We start from the raw sequence: 21,258 nt of genomic DNA, 5'->3' as shown, positions 1-21,258 counted from the left end.
AACAGCTCAGAAGGCACCTGCATCGGTCCACCACCTAATTAAGAATACTGTTCAAAACAGAGCATGATGGAATGAAGACGACAGTCGGCCAGAATAATCCCATATTTTCAAACTCCCTGCTTCAAATATTACTAGCCCCAACCTAGATTTTGGGGAGGGAAGATTTAGGCCTAAATCCTGTTAATCCCAACTGTAGTAGACCTATTGAATCAATGTTAATTGGTGTATTCACTTGAATGTAAGTTTAATTGATTGCATGGCTGTCCTCTTGTTGGAGCTTACAATAGGATTCATGTCTTAGCATACTGCCGAACAAGGCCTGATTCCTTTAATTTGCACATACATACAAAATAAAGAACTGCTATGCCTTCTTGTGGAACTGGCTCAAGTTATTTTGCTGACCAAGCAAAGAATAAGACTATGGGCAGGAGGCTGGGAATGATGCAGTCCATGGGCTGAATGTGGTACAGGGGACACATGCCGCCGATGGGTCTCTCTCTGCCAAATTTTGATTGAAACAATGGGTTTACAGATGGAAAAAAATACATCTTTAGAGGGTGACGTTTTGTCTTACAATGCTGTTTCCGTATGCCACCACAAACAGCCAAAAATCACTCCCTTAATTGACCAGAGCTGACTATTCTTATTCCTAAAAATGACAGCCACATAGCTAAAGAGGTAGGAAGGAATTGTAGTGGTGGGAATGTTGGATTAGGACTCGAGAGACCAGGGTTTGAATCCTAGATCTGCCATGTAAACCCACTGGTTGGCCTTGGGTGAGTCACTGTCTCTCAGTCTCAAAAGGATGGCAATGGCAAACCTCTTCAGAAGAAACTTCCCAAGCAAAACCCATTATAGGTTCACCTTAGGGTCGCCATAAATTGGAATTGACTTGAAGGCCAACAACAACAACAACAACGAGGGTGCAAGGGGGTTGAACGAAGCGCACAACTCTGGCCTCCATCATTGCAGTTCTCCTTCATTGCAGCTCCACACAATCCATTCGCTGTTGTGTGAGACAGTGGTCTCTATCTACAAGTGTGAGGGACAGTGCAGCCCTCCAAGATGTTGCCAGACTGGAATTCCCAGCAACTGTAAACCAGCGTGGCCAGTGGTGAGGGATCATGGGACGTGTAATCCAACATGTGGAAAGTTCCATGTTCTCATCCCCTCTCTACCTCATGGCAGGGCTGGCCCTGGCCTTCTTGCATTCTCCCTCCCCATCATCCTTTCAGTTTTTCCTATGTTGAAGTTGGGATTCTTGCCAAGGCTGGAGTCTATAAAGAAATCCTCAAAACGCCAAGGTGCAATTATTCCAGTTGAATTCACGCTGAGGTATAAAAGCTTGAGTATGTGGAATATTCACCACATAGGGAACAAGGACCACAGTTTTAACTAAAATGCAGTATGGTTTGAGGGTGCTGCAGGTGACCAAAGTCCTGAAGGCTCCATGTATTGCATGGCAAGCAGCGACAAAACCTAGGAACGCTGTTTCCATGTACAATAGCTTTATCTTGGTATCCCATGATGCCACCCAAATTTGGGTTTGGGTGAACCCAGAAATCTTCGGCCGTGGCATCCACCTCTCACCCTCATCCTTCTTTTTGCTATAGCCCAGGCAATATGGAAGGAAGTCAATGGGGGGGGTGATGCCAATCCTAGTGGGTTATGAGAGTCAAAATTGCCCCCCAACTCTCCACAGTTTCAAACCCCCACCCTGAATGGTCGGAACATAGAAGAGGCCTTCTCAGTGGCTTTCCCCAAAATTTTGAACTTCTTAGAAAGGATAGATTGACTGTTATATTGACACCCTCCCTACTTTCTTTCTGCACACAGATAAAGACTCTTCTGTTTCAATGGGCCTTTGAAAACCGATTGCTTAGGCAGGAGGCCTTGGATGATGATGATGATGATGATGATGATGATGATGATGATGATGATAGCAACAATAACAATAAAATATTTTTTCCCACCTCGACTCAAGACAATGTACAACTTATGAAAATACAAAACACAAATTACTGAATATACTCATGTATAAGTCTAGAAATTTGAGTAAAAAAAATTGACCCCAAGAACTTGGGTGGACTTATCCACGGGTCAATGCAAGTGCTGTACCTTAATTCAAAATAATGTCCAGAGAGGAGATGCAATAAAAACATTGTTACATCTTATTCTCAATGCATCTCTTCGGGAGGGTATATTCCCAACTGCCTTAAAGCAGGCAATAGTAAAACCAATTCTGAAAAAACCCTCCCTTGATCCCCTGTTGAGAAACAATTATAGACCAGTTTCCTTGCTACCATTTTTGGGCAAGGTGATCGAGAGGGCGGTTGCCTTTCAACTCCAGGCTGTCTTGGAGGAAACCAATTATCTGGACCCATTTCAAATTGGCTTCAGGGTGTGATACGGAGTTGAGACTGCTATGGTTGCCTTAGTCGATGATCTCCGTCTGGCCACTGACAGGGGTAGCGTAACCCTGTTAGTGCTCTTGGATATCTCAGCGGCTTTCGATACCATCGACCATGGTATCCTTCTGGAACGCCTGAGAGAATTGGGTATCAAGGGCACTGCGCTCCAGTGGTTCCGGTCCTATCTCTCGAGGAGGTTCCAGATGGTGAGGCTGGGGACAGTTGCTCTCGTAAAAGAGAGCTTACATCGGGCGTCCCTCAGGGCACCATTCTCTCCCCCATGCTGTTTAACATCTACATGAAGCCACTGGGAGAGATCATCCGGAACCATGGAGCATGGTGTTATCAGTACGCGGATGACACCCAGATCTATCTCTCCATGTCTCCGACTGATACAGTGACTAAGGAAGGCATCTCTCCTCTGGATACCTGCCTGGGGTCAGTAATGGGCTGGATGAGGGAAAACAAACTCAGACTGAATCCAGAGAAAACAGAGGTACTTGTGATAGGTACCCCAAGTCCAGACAGGAAAATCTGTCATCCAGTCCTGGACGGAATTACGCTCTCCCTAAAGGACAAAGTTCACAGACTGGGAGTACTCTTGGATTCATCCTTACAATTGTCATCACAGGTGGATGCGATGGCCAAGAGTGCTTGGTACCAGCTTCGGCTGATACGCCAGCTGCGTTCCTGTTTGGACCAAAAGGACCCTGAAACAGTAGTACATGCACTGGTAACCTCTCGTTTAGATTTCTGTAATGCGCTCTACATGGGGCTACCTTTGTACCAAGTTTGGAAGCTTCAGTTAGTCCAAAATGCTGCAGTCAGGTTGGTCGCTGGAACATCTAGGGCAGACCATATAACATCAGTATTAAAATCTCTTCACTGGCTGCCCATTAGCTTCCGGGCTCAATACAAAGTGTTGGTCATTACCTATAAAGCCCTATATGGCTTGGGCCCGAGCTACTTGAAGGAGTGCCTCCTCCCACACAATCCGCCCCGCACTCTCAGAACAACAGAGAAACATCTTTTAGAGTGCCAGAGAGTGAGATTGACAACAACTCACAAAAGATCATTTGCGACAACAGCACTGACTCTCTGGAACAATCTCCCTGATGAAATCCAGGTCTGCCCCACCTTGGATGCCTTCAAGAAGGCTTTGAAGACATATTTATTTAGGCTAGCATACTTGACTCCTTGTAGATATCATTCCTGATAGAAGTTCATTTTACTGACTGATAGATTTTATGGTTGTACTTTTTATTATGCTATTGATATATGAAGATTTTATATTTTGTAAATTGATGTAAACCGCTTTGATCATCGGAAAAGCGGTATATAAATAAAGCTTTATTATTATTATTATTATTATTATTATTATTAAGAACCATCTCCTGCTCTGAATAGAGTAGCAAAAGGCAAGAGCTTAGTCCATCCCTGGAGAACCTAAAAGAAGCACCAACCCCCTCTATTCTCTCCACTGTGGTGCCGCTTCTGGCCTTTTAGAATGCTTGGACAGGAAAATAGTAGCATTTTTGACATCATTTTCCTTTTCTTTACCTCCTTTGTTGCATGCCTCTAAGTTTTACCCTCGATTTATACACGGGTCACATAAAAATATACATGAGGTTGACTCATAGTCAAGTACGTATATATGGTAAAAAGAAAACAGATAGCAACAACTGTTAAAATACAATACTATAAAACCATTAAAGTATAGTACACTCATATGAGTGCAATAGCAATAGCACTTACATATCTATTATGCTTCATACTGAACTAAATCATCTCTAAGCAGTTTACAGTGTGTTAGCCTATTGCTCACAACAAGCTGAGTACTCATTTCAAGGAGCCCTCAGGATCAAACTCACAACATTTTGGTTATACTTCTGGCATTTAATCACTATGCCACCAGTGGTTAAGTACATTCTTAAAATATACAAATTAAAAGGTCATGATTTAAAATTGACTGGCTAGGCCTGCCAGAAGAGATAATGTCTATAATGTTGTTTTAAATGCTGTCAATGTTTTCAGCTGTCGTATCTCTTCTATCATGTGCTGAATTTTCTTGTACTTGTTATGATTTATGGTTTTAACCAGTTTTTTAAACTAGTTTAATTACTTTTGAACTTTTGCATTTGGCAAATTTTAAACTATACTGTGTTTTAAAAACCTGTTGTAAGCTGTCTTGACTTGTCCACTCGGCCCCTTTCTCTTCAGCATTGCTGGCGCGGTCATGTAAAGGCCGCGCCGGTGATACATGGCGCAGAAGGAGTTCCATTTTGGAGCTCCTTTCAACGTCACTGAAAGGGTGCCACAAGTGCCCTTCAGCGTCGCTAGTATGTAATGGCCGTGCTGCGACCGTTACGTCAAAATGGTGGTACCCATGTAGACAGCGTATAACAAGGGTCCACTGTATGTCTCTAGGCCACATGTGCTTTCTGTAAAATGGTTGTTGGTGCTGAGACCAGGGTAGCTCTGTGTTTTGAATACTGTGCTTTTCTAATACCTAAGAGGCAATTCTAACCTCACCAAACTTAATTCTCTCTCTTTCTCTGTTGATCTGACCAAGTACTCCTTCCCCAAAATGCATTAAGTTATCATTTAGGGGGAAATCCTAACATACAAATATGATTCTTGGCAATTTCATACCTGGTAGATGGCTTTGCTTGTATGAAAGAACACAGTCAAAGAAAATGCAGCCAAACTAAGTAACCCTGGGAATATACACACCCAGGATATAATGGAATAGAAATTTTAATACTATACTATATAGATAGCTATATTGACTAGAAACTTAGATGGTTAAAATCAGCAACACTTTCTTGTTTCTGGACCACTTAATCTCAGTAACCCCTGGACATCTTACAGATATCAAATTTGAGACTGTTTTTGAATTCAGATCATGGTTTGGGCTGGACATCCACCGAAGAAAGGCTTTTCTCCCCTCCAGATCCCAAAGGGGGCTCTTATCCTGGTTGAACAGGACAGACGTAGTGACCCCTCTCTCCTAGGCAGTGGGGCTCTATGGGGTGAGGATGGGGGCCCAGGAATCAAGAAGAAAGCCCCAGGAAGAAAATGGCAGACCCAAAGGTCAGAGGGAGCTAGGAGCTGGCATGGGCCAGGGGAAGTGGGGAAGCCCTGAAGACCCCTGAAGACCACAGTCCAATCTACTCACAGAGGGTCTCCTTTGGGACCAAGACCTTTGCTTGAAGGAAGGAAGATAAAAAGATGTAAGACAGCAGCCTCCCTATTTTCCTTCTCTCTTGAAATCAGGAGGACTCTTCAGTTGGAAATGCTAGTCAGCCCAACGGAGAAATCAAGAAAAACAGACCTAGAAGTGACCTCTGAACCTAAGCAGCGGTCGGATTTAAAACCAAACCCAGATCAAACCAACGGGTAAAGATTTCCAGAAGAGCCACCTCTGTCTCTGAAGTCCTTCTTATGCCCAACTGCCAACTAGAATGTCCACCAAGGAAAGGTCAGTTGAAGCTGCCAGAGCACTGTTGAGTAAGCGTCATTCATGACCTCAGAGGTCAGGATTTAAAGGTATATTCCTCTTTCTCCCTGAAACAGTCCCAAAGGCCTCTTTCAAACATGCCATCAAGGCAAAGGGGAGACATGATCACAGCAATAGAGAAGCAGTCATTGTGGCTGTCTTGCTGCTGGCCTGGTAGTTCCCCCAAAGCCCAAAGGAAGAAAGGTTGGGGGCAAGGATCGGGAGTGCTTGGCTTTTGAAGATGTTGCTGGACTGCTCACACCAATCTGCCCAGGCCCTGATTGAAGAATGATGGGAATAGCAGTCCAGAAACTATGGGGATGGCTATGCATTCCTATTCTTGAGTTGGGGACTGTGTGTTTCAGGTGGGGATTTGTGCCCAGAAAAACCGGAATTTGAATTAAAAATTGAGCAAACGCCACAGCCCATTTCTGCCAAAAGGAAAATTTCTCTTTAGATCTATGGGAGACCAGGGAATAGTCCATGGGGCTCTGCAATCCTCTGATTCTGGGAGTTTATTTGCCACTTTCTTGGCAAGTGATCACGGGTGAAGTGGAGGAGAGGAGGTTGTGAAATTGCTTCACCACATAAGAAACCTGTCAGAAGACCAATACAAGGTCGACATAACCAATTTTCTGAATCAAGTGAAAGTAAAATTTGGCCCTATGATTAAAGGAGGCTTTCTGAAGCCAATGATCAATTCTCTTCTTCTTTTAAAATACTTTATTAATAACAAAATTACCCAAAAACAATCACAAACAAATCATCCAACACAATTGAGACATAACAAATCGTCTCTTAAAACCTGCTTATAAACCAAACCCATCACCTATTACATTTACTAATTATCTTTCAGTCATTAAATCTGTTTTCTTCATTCGTCTCCTCCACTCTTTAATTCTTTACTCCTTATTATCTACCTTGATCTAACCTACTTTCTATTCTGTCTTACATACATCTTAAATACATGTCACTCTAATAACATAAACATCCGACTTCCATCCTCTCTGAGTTATCTGCTTACTTTAAAGTATCCCTTTTATAACAGTCCTTAAATATTCCATTGCTTATTTTATATTTAGTATACATGCCTTTTATATTTTGATGGTCACATTTTAAAACCCATTTATAATCTTTGTCCCCATTGCGAATACATCACCTTTCTTTTTTTTAATGGTATAAAGACATTAGATATAATATCTTTATACCATTTTAAAAGAAGAAAAAAATGTACCATCGCATATTGATCTTCAGAATCTCTTATTATATTAGCTTAGTCTTACTCAGCTATGAATATATAACCCCATTGTTCCTTCATGTGTTCATATACTTGATACCAATCTGCTTTAATTTTATCCGATGTCTTATTTCTTAAGATTTGTGTTAATTTATCCATTTCTATTATTTCTAATAATTTCATTATCCAATCATCTTTACTTGGAATATCTTTCAATTTCCATTTTTGTGTCAATAATATCCTTGCTATGGCTGTCATTTGGAGTTTATCAAACGGGATGGGAGGCTTTCAATTTTGAAAAAGAAGATAGCGAGGTCAATTCAAAAATTCATGCAATTACGTGATTACTTATCACTCCTTAAATTTGCTGTAATGACCTCCCCGAACGTGACCCAGATTCTGTGCAAAGTAAGCCATCCCATCGGTGGGTTCTTAATTGCGAATTGGACCTTCTCCCCTTTACATCATGCTCTGCCATTCAAATTCTCACAAAAGAGAAGAAGGAGGTGGGGCTGACAAAGGGAAGTTTGGCAGATGTTTAAAGAACATTCCTCTGCTGAAAAAAACAGAAGGCACACACACACACACAAAAGGAAAAAAAATCTCAACAAATAAACAAGAAATGCTAGAGTTGGGGGACCCTCAAGGACCATCCAGTCCAACCCCTTTCTGCTATGAAGTAATACATAGGAATACATGGGATCCTAGAAGACATGTAGTCTGACCCCTGTTCAATATCAGAATGGCACTGGAAGATGGGACAAACCGAGGGTTTTCTAGGCATAAAGAAGAGTTTTGCCATTGGATGCCCCTGAAGCTGAGACAGTGTGATCCTCACAGATGAGAAGGGGAGGGGTGGGGTGCCAAGTGGCAATGCTCTTCTACCAAGCGGGAATCCTCAAGAAGGAGCAGAGTGGGGTGCGATGGCAGGAATTCTGCCATGGATAAAACCTACCATGAAGGAATACCTAGGAGTTGAAGCTGAGAGCAAATGACTTGCCCAAGGTCGGCCAGTGAATTTCTATGGTGAAGTGGGAAAATGAAGATCTACTGAACCTTTCCCCTTCCCCACTGCCATTCCCTTCTCCTTTTGTCTCCTTCCATTCTACTACTTTGTCATCATCATGAATGCTGATGGTTCTGGCCTTTGGTTTTGTTTCATTTCAAGAAAGCCTCTTTAAATGATAAAGTTACAATTTACAGTATTTATTTATTTATTCTATGATTGGTTTGCTTTGGGGCAAGGATGGTTCAGAAAGTTCCTGAGGCTGAGACAATATGATTTACCCAGGGTCACCTCTGGATTTACCTGGCTGAGCTGGGATTAGCACTATTATTATTATTATTATTATTATTATTATTATTATTATTATTATCGCCCAGCTCTTCAGCCAAAAGGCTATCAGAGCAGCTTACAAATTGTTAGACATTTACCTGCCCTCAGGCTTCCAATCTAAAGAGACAAGAGACAAAAGGAGAAGGGAATGGCAGTGGGGAAGGGGGAAAGTTCAGTAGATCTTCATTCTCCCACTTCACCATAGAAATTCCTAGGTATTCCTTCAAGGTAGGTTTTATCCATGGCAGAATTCCTGCCATTGCACCCCATTCTGCCTCTTCTTGACAATTCCTGCTTGGCAGAAGAGCATTGCCATTTGGCACCCCACCCCTCCCCTTCTCATCTGTGAGGGTCACACTCTTCTCAGCTTCAGGGGCATCCAATGGCAAAACTCCTCTTTATGCCAAGAAAACCCTCGGTTTGTCCCATCTTCCAGTGACATCCTGATGTTGAACAGGGGTCAGACTACATGTCTTCTAGGATCCCATGTATTCCTATGTATTCCTTCATAGCAGAAGGGGGTTGGACTGGATGGTTCTTGAGGGTCCCCTCAACTCTAGCATTTCTTGTTGGGGCTTCAATCACAGTTTATTTGTTGAGACTGGGCTTTTTTCCCCTTTTCTGTGTGTGCCTTCAGGTTCTTTTAAGCATAGGAATGTTCTTTAAACCTCTGCCAAACTTCCTTTTGATATGGTAATTGAGTTTGAAATGCAAAGTAATTAGCATAATTATTCGACTTATCTTTTATTGTCATTCGAGAAATCTGTGAAAAATATTTCGCTGGCTGCTGAAAGGGAGAGAAGAAATCACCTTTTGGAAGGGGGACTTGTGGAACCAGTATTTTTAAAAGAGATTCTCATCAAGTTCTCAATGAACGAGAAGAAAAACATGGGTTTCTCAAATCACTATGTATGATTTTTAACACCTTTGCTTGATGTAGAAGCCAGGGGAGTTTCCAAAACTTGCCTCGTGTATATTGTGCATTTTGGGTAGTCCTAAAGGTATCACTGTTTTGTGGATGTTGGGTTTCTGAATTTTGCAACAGAGTTAAGAAAACTCCAGAAATGACTTGAAGGCACACAACAACAACAACAATCTTCGTTAAAGACTGACAGTATTAGGGTATACAGGACTCTGTCATTTTGCTGCAACAGTAATGTCATGCTTACCCAGACTGCCGGCTAAAAACAGTTTGTGGACAGAAACGCAACAAAGTGTTTAGCAAACTGTTTAGGAAGTCGGCAGTTTAATGCCCTGCTTTTGAAAACTCATCAGATCAAACCGTATGCATGTCCATGTTCAGTTTAACTCTAAATACAGTAACACTCCAAATCTACAAACCAGGGATAGCTTTATGGGGCCAACCAAAAGGCATGATATACATATCTCAAGTTTCGAAAGCTTATAAGACATATTTTATGCTTTTTGGTTGGACAAATAAAGGTATCCCCCTGTTATGGATTTTGGATGTTACTGTCCTTTGCTATATGGCCAACAGGGTAACCCTGGATATGTTATCTAAATCAGAGATTATTCTATCAGCCAAAAGGAGGTCGGCAGTTTAACACCTTGTTTCTGAAGACTTGCCAAATCAAACTGCATGAATGTCTGCATTCAGTTTAACTCTGAGGACAATAACATCCCAAACCTACAAAGCAGGGCCAACCAAAAGGCCTAAAATACATGTGGCTGGCCCTATAAAGGTACCCCTGCTTTGTGGGTTTGGGATCTTATTATCCTCAGAGTTAAACTGGATGATGGATGTTATTGTACTTTACTATATAGTATATACTGTATGTATTTTGTAGTATATACGTATTATATATGTACTTTATATGTGTACTTTACTATCCATTTATATACAGTATGTACTTTATAGTATATACGTACTATATATGTATTTTATATAATCTTTATATTTGTTCTTTACTATATGTGTATATACAGTATCTACTTTATAGTATATACATAGAACTGTATTTCCCCGAAAATAACACAGTCTTACATTTATTTTTCCTCAAGAAGACACCCTATGGCTTGTTTTCAGGGCATGTCTTATGTTTGGGGAAACAGGGTAGCAGTCTTCTTTCCTGCTCCGCTCTGGTAGGCTATAGCCATGCCTATCACTAGGTCTTATTTTCGGGGTATGGCTTATACAGTATTGAGCAAATGCTTAGAAATCCTGCTACAGGGAAGCAGAGTATGTATGTACCATATATGTACTTTATATATGTACTGCACTATATAGGTCCTATGTATATACTTTCTCTCTGTTCCTGGCCCCTCCCCCTCCCCCTCTCTGGCGAGCGACCGTTAGGCGCCAACCGCCAGTCTCTCTTTGGGGCTCTGGCTGCCAGGGTCTGTCTGTCCCGCGCGCCTCGCAGCGTCACGTGACCTGGCCTGGAGGGGCCTGGGGGCGGGGCGGGGGAAGGGGCGGGGCTGTTGTTTCAGTGGCGGAGAGTAGTTCCCTCAGCGTCGAGTGGAAGTCAGGAGAGGAGTTTCCCCGGCGTGCTCCGGGTTCTGTGCCCGCGGAGTCCTTTGCGGCCGGGGCATCCTCGCCGTTGCCCGCCTTCCTGCTGGGCGCCGCGCGGCGGGTCTCGTTTGAAAAGATGAGGCGGCGGCGGCGGCGGAGAAGCAGCTGACGGAGGGCGCCCTCTCTGCTCGGCGCTGATGCCGCCCGCCATGAGGGAAGCAGAAGGGGAAGGGAGAGCCGCCCGCCCGGCTCCCGAGGAGTTTCCCGGCGGCCTCCGGAGGAACGGCTTCGCCAAGGGGTGCGCGGCGGCGCTGCCCAGGACCCCCTCCCGGGGCTTCCTCTCGCTGCTCCCGGCCGCTTTCCGGTGGGGCGCCCTGGCGGCGGCGTCGGCGTCGGTGGCGGCGGCGTGGGCGCTGCTTCCGTGGGGGGAGCTGCTCCGGTGCCTGAGCCCGCTCTTCAGCCTGGGCAGCGCCTTCTTCCTCCTCTCCTGCTTCCTGGCCGGGGGCGAGGGGGGCGGAGGCGTCCCTTGGTGGCTCCTGGCGCTGCCCTGGTGCTGCTTCTCGGGGGACCTGGCTGCTGCCCTGCTTAGCCCCACGACCACGGAGCCCGGGACGGCGTGCGGGCGCCTCCTGGCCTCGCTGAGCGCCGTGGCCGGGCTGACTCTCTTCCAGCGCAGCCTCAGGCTCCGGCGCTGCCTCCTGCTGCTGCCCTTCTCCAGCCTCGCCTGGCTGCTCGCCCTCACCGGCTTGGCCCCGCTGGCCCCGGCCCTCAGGCCCCTCCTGGCCGCCCTCGCCGGCTCGGCTGGCTCCCTCCTGGCCCTGCTCCGAGGCCGAGGGCGGCTGGGCAGCCCTGCTCCCGACTCTGGCTGCTCCTGCTCCTGCTGCTGCTGCTGCTGCTTCTCCCCGGGCAAGGGCTCCCAGCTCCAGCCTTGCCACCCAGCCAGGACCCCCGGCAGCGAGGAGAAGGTGCCCGTCGTCCGCCCCAGGAGGAGGTCCAGCTGCGTCTCTCTGGGCGAGAACGGCGGAGGCGGCGGCGGCAAGGTGTCCGCCAGGAGACCCTCCTTGCCTTGCATCTCCAAGGAGCAGGTGAGCCCGCCTGGGCAGCTGAGCCGAGCCGAGCAGAGGGGGCTGCATAGCCCGGTTTGGCCCCGGTCTAGCTTGTTGTCGGGCTCGAGGCTAGGGAATTCTGGGAGTTGCAGTGTCCACAACAAACTCCAGCTCCCAGAATTCCATAGCCTTCAGCCAGACAACAAACCGGGTTATCTCTCCAGTCTGGATGCAGCCCTTGTAACACCTTTGAGACTCACAGAAAGAAAGAAAGAAAGGGGCACCGTGAGCTTTCCTAGGCTTTGGTCTACTTCCTCAGATGCATTTAGATGCAATAATAATAAGTAGAGAGGTCTTGTGGCCCCTCTGAGACTCACTGAAAGAAAGAAATTGGCAGCATGAGCTTTCCTAGGCTCCAGTCTACTTCCTCAGGTGCCTTTAACGGAAACCCTTTTACCTGCTCCTTTTTCCTGAGGTTGGATTTTGGTGGAGGAAATTAGAAAGCACTCTCTCTGAGGCGCCAAACATTTACATTAAACTCTGAGTCAAACTATCCAGGGTCCCACCACACTCCACACTTGATCTGTGATTAGGATAATATATCCAAGGGTAGCTGTGTTGGCCGTATAGCAAGGGACAGTGACATCCAGGGTCCAGAAAACAGGGACAACCAAAAAGCATAAAAAACTTCTCACAAGCTTTTGAAACTTGAGATAAGTATATAGCATGCCTTTTGGTTGGTCCCATAAAGGTATCCCTGTTTTGTGGATTCAGTTAAACTGAACACAGACTTGCGTACGGTTTGATCTGACGCCTTTCCAAACGCTGCCGACCTCCTAAGCAGTTCCCTTACAGAAATGGTAAGGTTTGTATCAGCAAACTGTTTTCAGCCGGCAGTCTGGGTAAGCATTATTATTCTATTGCAGCAAAACATCAGAGTCCTGTATACCGTAATATAGTCAGTCTTTAATGTCAAGAGGATTGCCTGATTTGTGCCACTAGAGTTTTCTAATTAAACAGCCTTATTTTCTTAACTAAAGAGCCTAATCTGTCATTGGAAACAACTCTGCCTTGATTATATTTATATTCTAAAGAAACACAAGCACAGGACATTTTCTGTAAAGGCAACCAGACCTCAAGTGTTGTAAAGTTGGCATGAATTTCCAGACTCCAGTAGTAACTGCAGATTGTTACTCAGAGTGCAAACTAGACAGGTACTAAAACTGTACGGCTTTTGAAACTGTCAACTTCTTTTTTACTCCATCGTTATTTACTCCCCTGGAAGCTGTGTGAACAGACGTAAACAGAATTATTTTGTCAGCAAGAGGATGTTCATTTTCTTTTTGCAGCGTTGTTTGTCATGTGAGTTATCCAATAAAACCCAGCACTGTGAACAACTTGCGTTAAGGAAAAATCCACAGAGGATTGTATTAACAGATAATCTGAGAGGCAATCTGTTATATTTTGATAAGGGGGCAATAAAAGTTTCCTATCTCGAGATGCCAATAAATAAAAACTACAGAGGTGTGACAAGAGGATATCAGGAGAGCTGTTTCCAACGGTTGAATAAAGTTGAATAAGGTTTCACATTGTTAAGCAGGTGGTATTTGGACTTGGGAAGGATGAAAGTCATCTCTAAGAAACAAATCAGTTAAGGCTGTACTTCATAGGAAGTGTTGGCAAATGTGTTGTTTATCTAACGGAATCAGTAGTGCTTTCACTTAAAAGAGTCATTGGTGAGTATAGATTTATTATGGGTTGATCCACAATTTATCCTGCTCATTAAAGGATAACATATTTTACAACCAAATAGGAAAGACCAAAATAAAAGTACAAGCTGAGTATCACTTATCCAGAAACCTGAAATACTCAAAAAATTGTCTACTTGGATGGCTGAGTTCAGTGGCATCACTAAGGAGGTGAGGATCGGCTCACACCAGGTGACACCCTAAGAGTGTGTGTGTGTGTGTGTCTGTGAGAGACACTACTGCTCCTCACACATTAAAATGTTAAAATTACTTTTTAAAAATCCTGGGGCCTCTCCTTTCTCCTCCCACATAGCCTTACCCCAGTCATACTATCTCTTTGGGATTTGAAAAGGACACAGGCAAATGCCACAGCCCATTTCTGCCCAAAGGCAGATGTTCTGCATAGATATTTGAGAAGCAGAGGTGTCACCCCCCCCCCTTAAGGTGTCATCTGGTGCAGCCCCCACCTGAGTGATGCCACTGATCTCAGCCATCAAAGGGGACAATTGTAAAGTATTTCGGATTTTTTTCAAAAATGTTCTTTTAATTTTTTTTAAAAAACCATCCCATTTTACCAAATTTTCACTTTAACCACATGAAACTATATAATTAGATTTAGGCCGCATGTGTGATATTGTCATTTAAAGGTAAAATTTTAATTTTGCAACTTGTTTATAACCCAACTATTACCATTACATTTGGTGATATGTGAGAATTATGTTTTATGAGTAACATAAATATAAAAAAAAAATTATTAAGGATTTTATATGGTTTGGTATGGAAGGAGGTCAGTTGGGGGGTGACCCCAAATTCAGTGACACCACTGCCTGAGATAGTGACACCTTTGCTTTTCTGATGGTTCAGTGTAAACAAACTTTGTTTCACGCACAGAAATATTTAAAATATTGTGTATAAAATTCCTTTCAGGCTGTGTGTATGAGGTATATATGAAATATAAATGAATTTTATGTTTAGACTTGGTTCCCATCTCCAAGGTATCTCATTATGTATTTGCAAATATTCCAAAATCCAAACATAATTAAAAAAAAAAACCACCCTGAAATCCAAAACATTTCTGGTCCCAAGCATTTCAGATAAGGGATAGTCAGCCTGTTGTAAGTTGCTGGAAAACCGTCATACTTGGTAGCTACTAGTTATGGAATTGTCCTTGTTAGTGACCATTCTAGAGCAATTGTCCAGAAGGCACCTGGGAAGCCACTGTTAATCTGGCTCCTCCTCAAGACCCATTATAAAGTGCTCTTTTACTGGTACCCTAGGACTGCAGTTCACAGCATGCATATTTGGGAATAGGTTCTACTCAACTCAGCAAAATGTCTGAGTGAATATGCAGTTGGTCTACTCACTTCTTGAATATGAAACTCTGCTAGACTAAATTATTTAAATGTGAAGATGAGAAAAAAGAATGTGTTTAAAATTAAAAAATCATTGGGCTCTTAATTCATTTGTTTACTGTAAAGTGGTTTGATTGTAGTTTTGCTTTAAAAACAACAATGTGGGTGTATTTGTATCTGGCTCTCTGTTCTAAATTTTAGTTTAAAAATACTTCATGATTTTTTTAGGATTTCTTTGCTTCTTTCTGTCTTTCTTTTATAGTGGTAACGATAAGATAACTGGGATGGTGATTTTATTTAAATTGATTACAATTTCAGTTCCGTCTTCACATTTTTTATTATTATCTATTATCTAATGATTTTTTTAAAAATGAGATATTCTATAAATATGCATTTTGAACTACAATGTAGTTATTAACAGTTATTCCAAAATAATTAGCTACCTGAACATAAACATCTATGCCTTATTCCCAGTGCAGTAGACAATTTTATGAATATACTGTGCCTGCAATCCTGCCTGCATAATAAACATAGTTTTGCATATAACCCTAATCTTTGAAAAGGTGAAATGTGATCTCAGGATGGGTATTCTGGTTGTTTTGCAGCTTGTGTAACCTTCAGAAGGGAACTTGCATGGAAGAGATATGAAAGTTCAAAGCAGGAAAGCTTGTATGTTTCCTCAATTCAAGTTCCTTTTTTAATGTCACACTAGTCATGCCAAAACAAGGACCACATCTCATTCATAAACTGTGCTTTCTTTCTCTTTATTGCAATTATGACTTAACAATCCTTTTCTCTTTGCTTTAAGATATATTTTTTTCTGTTTTATATGAGACTGATACTAGTGGGAGGAGGAACAGGATTTGGATAACCTGGGATTAAGAAATAGGGTTTACTGATATTTCTTGATTTTTTAAACTCACAAAATGCAACAGTAATTTTTTATTATTATTATTATTAATTTATATCCTGTCTTCCTCCTGATATAGGGACACAAGGCGGATAATTTATTACAACTCACACTTTTAAGAACATTTGAGACACAATAATTTATTTTATAAAAGTTAAAAGAACTGAGTATCAGTAGCATGAACACAGCAGAGTGGTTAAGCACTGCGAGTTAAATCTAAGGCAAAGTATAATTTTTGAAAAAAAGTTTTATGTTAAGGAAATCAGACTTGTGTGATATTTGAAGTGTGGTAATAGGAGTTCTTTAAATTTGACCCAAAAAATATTTTTATCTTGTTTGCACTGGCCAGCATACCCCAAGGCCAGCCCAGAATATCCTGACACTGCAACTTGCCATTCTGCCCCCATTACCTTTGCCTCTGTCTACAAGGGCTGTCTGTTTTGGGCTGCCAGTATGTCTGCCACTGCCTAGCGCCTCCTTCTGACCTCAGTATGAGGCAGCAGATTCGCTGGATGGATCAGCTCACCCATGCAGGCGTCTACTGTGGCATAGGAATGGAGGGCTCTCGATCTTCCCAGAAGATCTGGAACAACAAGTAAGTTTTTAAAAGTCATTTTAACCCTGTTAATGCCACAGTTCTAGTATGAGACATGGCAGACATTGACAAGACTGCCCCCACAAGAACTAGGGTTTGGGCCTTGTGTCATCTTAACAGGATTGTGCCAGAATGGGAAGCAGAACGAGCCTTTTGGCTTATGCAGACAAGACCCAGGATTGAGAAGAAACAAGGCACAGCATGCTCGCACAAATGCAGAATTTCTAGGGCCTTGTCTACATGGACCAAAAGATCCACTTTCCCCCTTTTCTGGCATTGTTCTGTTTGGACAACACATATCTCAAAACCTGGTTCTGGTGTGAGCAGTATGGGTGGCGGATGTGCCGGGTGGCTGAGCTGGACACCTGTATATTATCTATTGTGCAGTAATGGAGGGCAAGGTAATGGGCGAGATCAGAGCAGCTGTGGAGACAGGATACCCTGGGCTGCCCTCAGAATATTTTGGCCAGTACGGACAAGGCCATTGTGCCTTTAAAACCCCATCTATTCCCTGGTTTGGTTCTCCCTGGCCATGTTTCGGTTTAGTTTCATATACTGTACACTTGGTAAGCATCAGAAATTGTTTCTATGGAAAGAAAGAGAACTGACTTCCCAGGAAACTTGGAACCCATCCCCAGTGAAAAAATTAATAATTGACAAAGGTTTCCCACACCCTCTCGGAATGGCAACTAATCAGTTTTGCAGAGACAGAATGTATAAATGTTAATCAGGACCAGGAAAGACATGGGAAAAAAATTATGCTCCTAAGCTTCGGGATATTTTTAACTGGCAATACGATTTCAATTACCATATATCCTCAATTATAAGTTGACCTCCTGTCTAAGTCAAGGGCAAGTTTGGGAACCAAATTTAAGGATTTTGATATATTCTGTAGGTAAGTTGAGGGTAAAACTTAGGTGCATGTAACAATGGATGTAAAGTACGAAGCAAAGAATGTAAAGGACAAAGAACTTATAAAATTCTGGCAAGCGTAACTGTTTGTGCTTATCCTAAAGACTGGATGAATCAGGAAGGAAGTATGGTAAATCGTGGCAATGTGATATGTGGGGGAGATGACTAGGCGTGAGTGGGGCTATGAAAATGCACACATGTCAAAAAGGACAAAAAGTCTAAGCAAAGAAAATGACAACTGCAGGCTGAAATAGATGGCCCAGAAGTTGCAGCATGAAGCCGCCCCACCTGAAGACAGATTAGGGCCATGGCAGCCACATGCTGTGGCCTCAGTCCTCTGCAGTGCCAGCTGAAAAAGGAGCTTGTAATTGGTCTTGGAAAAGCCACCTTTAGCAGTTCTTCTGCGGTGGCTTCCTGGTGTGTTGGGGGCTTGCAGCATGTAACTGCCATGCCCCCAAGATGCCTGGAAGCCGGCACACATACTATGGGCAGCCAAGCAGCTGGAAGCCGGCTTCCAGGTGGCTTCAGAGTGTGCAACACCAAAACATCATGCTCTGAAGCCGCCCAGATGGAGGTGCAAAGCACCAGTCTGTTTTGCCCCTACATTAATGATTATAGCCTTTAACTTTAATGTTGTAACTTTTCTTGATTTAATACCAGAAAAGTTGACCTATTCAGATGATTTATTCAAAGCCCAATTTCCTCTTCACATTCCTTTGAGAAGAAGCACCAGAGAGCTGCCATTGCCATTTCCCTGCCCAGGCACTCAAGGTTTAGAAGTGGTGCATCAATAGAGAGAGTAGAGATCAGTGTTTCTTTTAGGTGATATTAGGTGAAATTGTTGTTTGGCTTAATGTCAAATATGAGAGTACAGTAGTTCCTCTGGATTTGCGGGGGATATGTTTCAGGACACCCCGCAAATTCAAAATTTTGCAAATATTCAAGTCCCATTGTCCCCAGTGGCATCATTGTGGACAATGGGACTTGACTATTTGTGAAATTCCCTCCCCCCCTCCCTCCCTCTGTCCACCCTCCCTTTCATAAGAAAAATGGAGGCTAGTGGGGAGTGGATGCATTTAGGCTTGCCTAACCTAGTAATTTCATTTGCATTTTAACATATTAACATATGCCTATTGTTAATTTAGAATTTAAAATTTCCTGAAACATGTTGAAGTATTTTTTTTAGAAATATAACTTCTTTCCATGTTATTTCTGTCTCTGGTATCAAATTTTCTGTTAAAGAAGTAATGGCCACAAATAAGTTGATAGAGGTTTACTTGTATTTCTTTATAAATATCTTAAAGAAGAGCAAAACACAGAGCATATCAACATCCTAACATATGGACCAACATACTACTTCGAAGAACCCCAACAGAGTACACTACTTCTATGAGTCATAACTTTGGTATAAAAAGTAAGAGGCAGGATAATTAGTTTTTGGCAGGTAAGCAGTTGAAAGGATGCTATAAAAATGGTAAGGCAGAGTTTGGAAGAGTGTATGCAAGCTTGCTTGTATGTTGGTGATAAATAGTGGGCAACAGAAGTATGGAAATGAGAGATGTACAGGGATGAAGGGGGCAGGGAGAAGAAAGCAGAGTCAAAACTTAGTTAAAATATTTTTAATCTTCCCTTTATCATGGGATCTCAAGGTGGTGGATAACATCAGTGTAATTATTTTAACATAAATTTAAGCAGACTGAGTGTTTGTCTACACTGGTGAAAAAACTGCACTCACCCCAAAGCCGGTGCTGACAGGCTTCATGACATATGGCTACATCTGGGGAGGATCTGTGGTTTTCAGCCTTTAACCTGACCTTGCTCTGAACTAAACAAAGTTGGAGGAAAGTCTGGTTCTTTTGGCCATGGTGACAGCTGGATTGCATCTGATTCAGCTAATTCAGTTGTCCAAGAACCAAGAGCTGTGCCATCTTTCTTACCCTGTGCTGAGCAGTGCAAGAAAGGGGATAGATTGCCTTTGGAGCTGCCACTGCAGCGTTGTCACCAACTGATTGGTTTCCTGTGAGTGCCTGCCTGGTGCACTGCTACTTCTGCTAAGGTCAGATTGCCAATGCAAGGAGGGGTAGTGCTATCCCTCTTGCTAGATCACATGGCTAGATGTCTTCAGGAGGAGTCCAGCCATGTGACTGTTCTCCCCCACCCAGATTTTTTTCCTGTGATGTTTGCAGGAGGTGTTCAGTTACGTGATCTAGAATGGGGGCATCGTTCTACCCCCTTGTCATTGATTGCACAGGCAATCTATTCTGACCTCAGCAGAAATGGTGGTGCTCCAGGCAGGCTTTACATGGAGCATGTGCCCATGAGAAAATGGCAGTGGCCATTTCTAAAACAGGACGCCACTGCAGCTTCCTTGCAGGGAAGAGCTCCCTGTGAGCTCATGCTTGGCATGCTGTCGCTTCTGCTGGTGGGGAACTCCTGCATCGAGGAGTGGAAAAGCAACCCACCTCTTGTTGATCACATGGTAGGGTGCCCCATTCTGATCTCAGCAGAAGTGACAGCACACTGGGAAGGATGTCACAGGGAGCTCCTGCCCACAAAGAAGTGGCGGTTTTGAGGGGGAAGGGTGAGCAGGGCTGATGCAATGTCAACCTAGCTGGCCCTTGTGCAAAACATTGCGGTGTCACACAAGATTTGTGCTGGTGTGTGTGATCAACATCGTTGTTAGTCTGGGACCAGTCCAGGCCATAATGCTTCAAACTGGCCCCAGATTAAGCCAGCAGTGTAGATGCACCCTAAAAGCATGTTAAACAAGACAATTTTAAGCCACTTAAAACCATGCACACATACAGATTTTGATGAGATCAGTTAAGCCCCAAAGCTTTAATAAAGAATGATGTTTTCACTTGGGGCCAGAATGAAGCCTGTCTGTGTTCCAGTTAAGCCTCCAGGGGCATTCCACTAGTGTGTTTCCTCCATTGATGAAACACATTGATGGAGACGTGAATTTCCAGTAGTCCTCAATTGTTCAGCAGTTGTATGTTTGTGTGAAGTTGTGCTGAAATCGCTAGCCATTTAGAGACTTGAATGTCAACATCAGTACCTTGAATTCTGTTAGGGATATTCACATGTGTATCTTTCCCTTACATCTGTGGTGTCCTTTTTTGAGCACTTCAGTGCTTGGTATTCCTTTATTCCCTCCACAGCACCCAAGGGCCCTGACCTTGTGATTTACTGAACTGCTTGTGAAGTTGCCCATCCTGGTTACTTCATGCTTTGCAGCAAACAGACAGAATCAAAAAGCTCCTGTGTACAATACCTCCTTGTAGCAGACACAAAATCATGGCATTAGCACTGAGATGGTCTAGGGTCCTTGAGGATTGGCACTGCCCTGATCATTTCATGTCTGGCTATGACAATGTAGCCAGATGCTTCTCTGAGCCTCTCCACCTGCTTGCTTGCTACAAAGCATGGAATGACTCTCTGGGGCAACTTCAGTAAGTATCAATAAGTCATAGAGAGAGTATATGGCTCATCATACTGTAGGTCCATATGCAGATATTTACATGATGCTGAGGGGATGTAGGATTGAAAGCTGAAAGTATTTTGGCACCCAATGTGACTCCTTTAGGATCAGTGTTGTATGGTTTCTATATGATGTTCTGGTCAGCAAATTTAGCTGCTTCATTTGAACTAGCTACAGCTAGTTGTCTTCCAGGATAGCCCCACATACAGTGTGCTGCAGTAGTTTGATTGGATAGTTCCTAGTGCATGCAATATGGTG

At 43.3% G+C, this 21,258-nt stretch overlaps 1 protein-coding gene across 5 annotated transcripts in view; it reads left to right on the top strand.

Moving 5' to 3' along the window:
- Positions 1-10,935: 10,935 nt before the first annotated feature.
- The window catches only part of PDE3B (phosphodiesterase 3B), a 93,726-nt gene continuing 83,403 nt past the window's right edge, over positions 10,936-21,258 (top strand). For 2 of the 5 annotated variants that reach the window (XM_042439289.1, XM_042439317.1), the window contains exon 1: positions 10,937-12,041. In XM_042439289.1, coding sequence (XP_042295223.1) covers positions 11,154-12,041 — 888 coding nt within the window. In that variant the 5' untranslated portion in view covers positions 10,937-11,153. Of the gene's footprint in view, positions 12,042-21,258 lie in introns of all 5 variants that reach the window. The other 3 variants (XM_042439308.1, XM_042439299.1, XM_042439280.1) reach the window with 2 other exon arrangements.

The sequence above is a fragment of the Sceloporus undulatus genome, chromosome 1 (assembly GCF_019175285.1).
Source record: "Sceloporus undulatus isolate JIND9_A2432 ecotype Alabama chromosome 1, SceUnd_v1.1, whole genome shotgun sequence".
Taxonomy (NCBI): Eukaryota; Metazoa; Chordata; class Lepidosauria; order Squamata; family Phrynosomatidae; genus Sceloporus; species Sceloporus undulatus.
The sequence above is the reverse complement of the archived record's forward strand: the minus strand, read 5'-3'. Positions and strand labels throughout refer to the sequence as shown.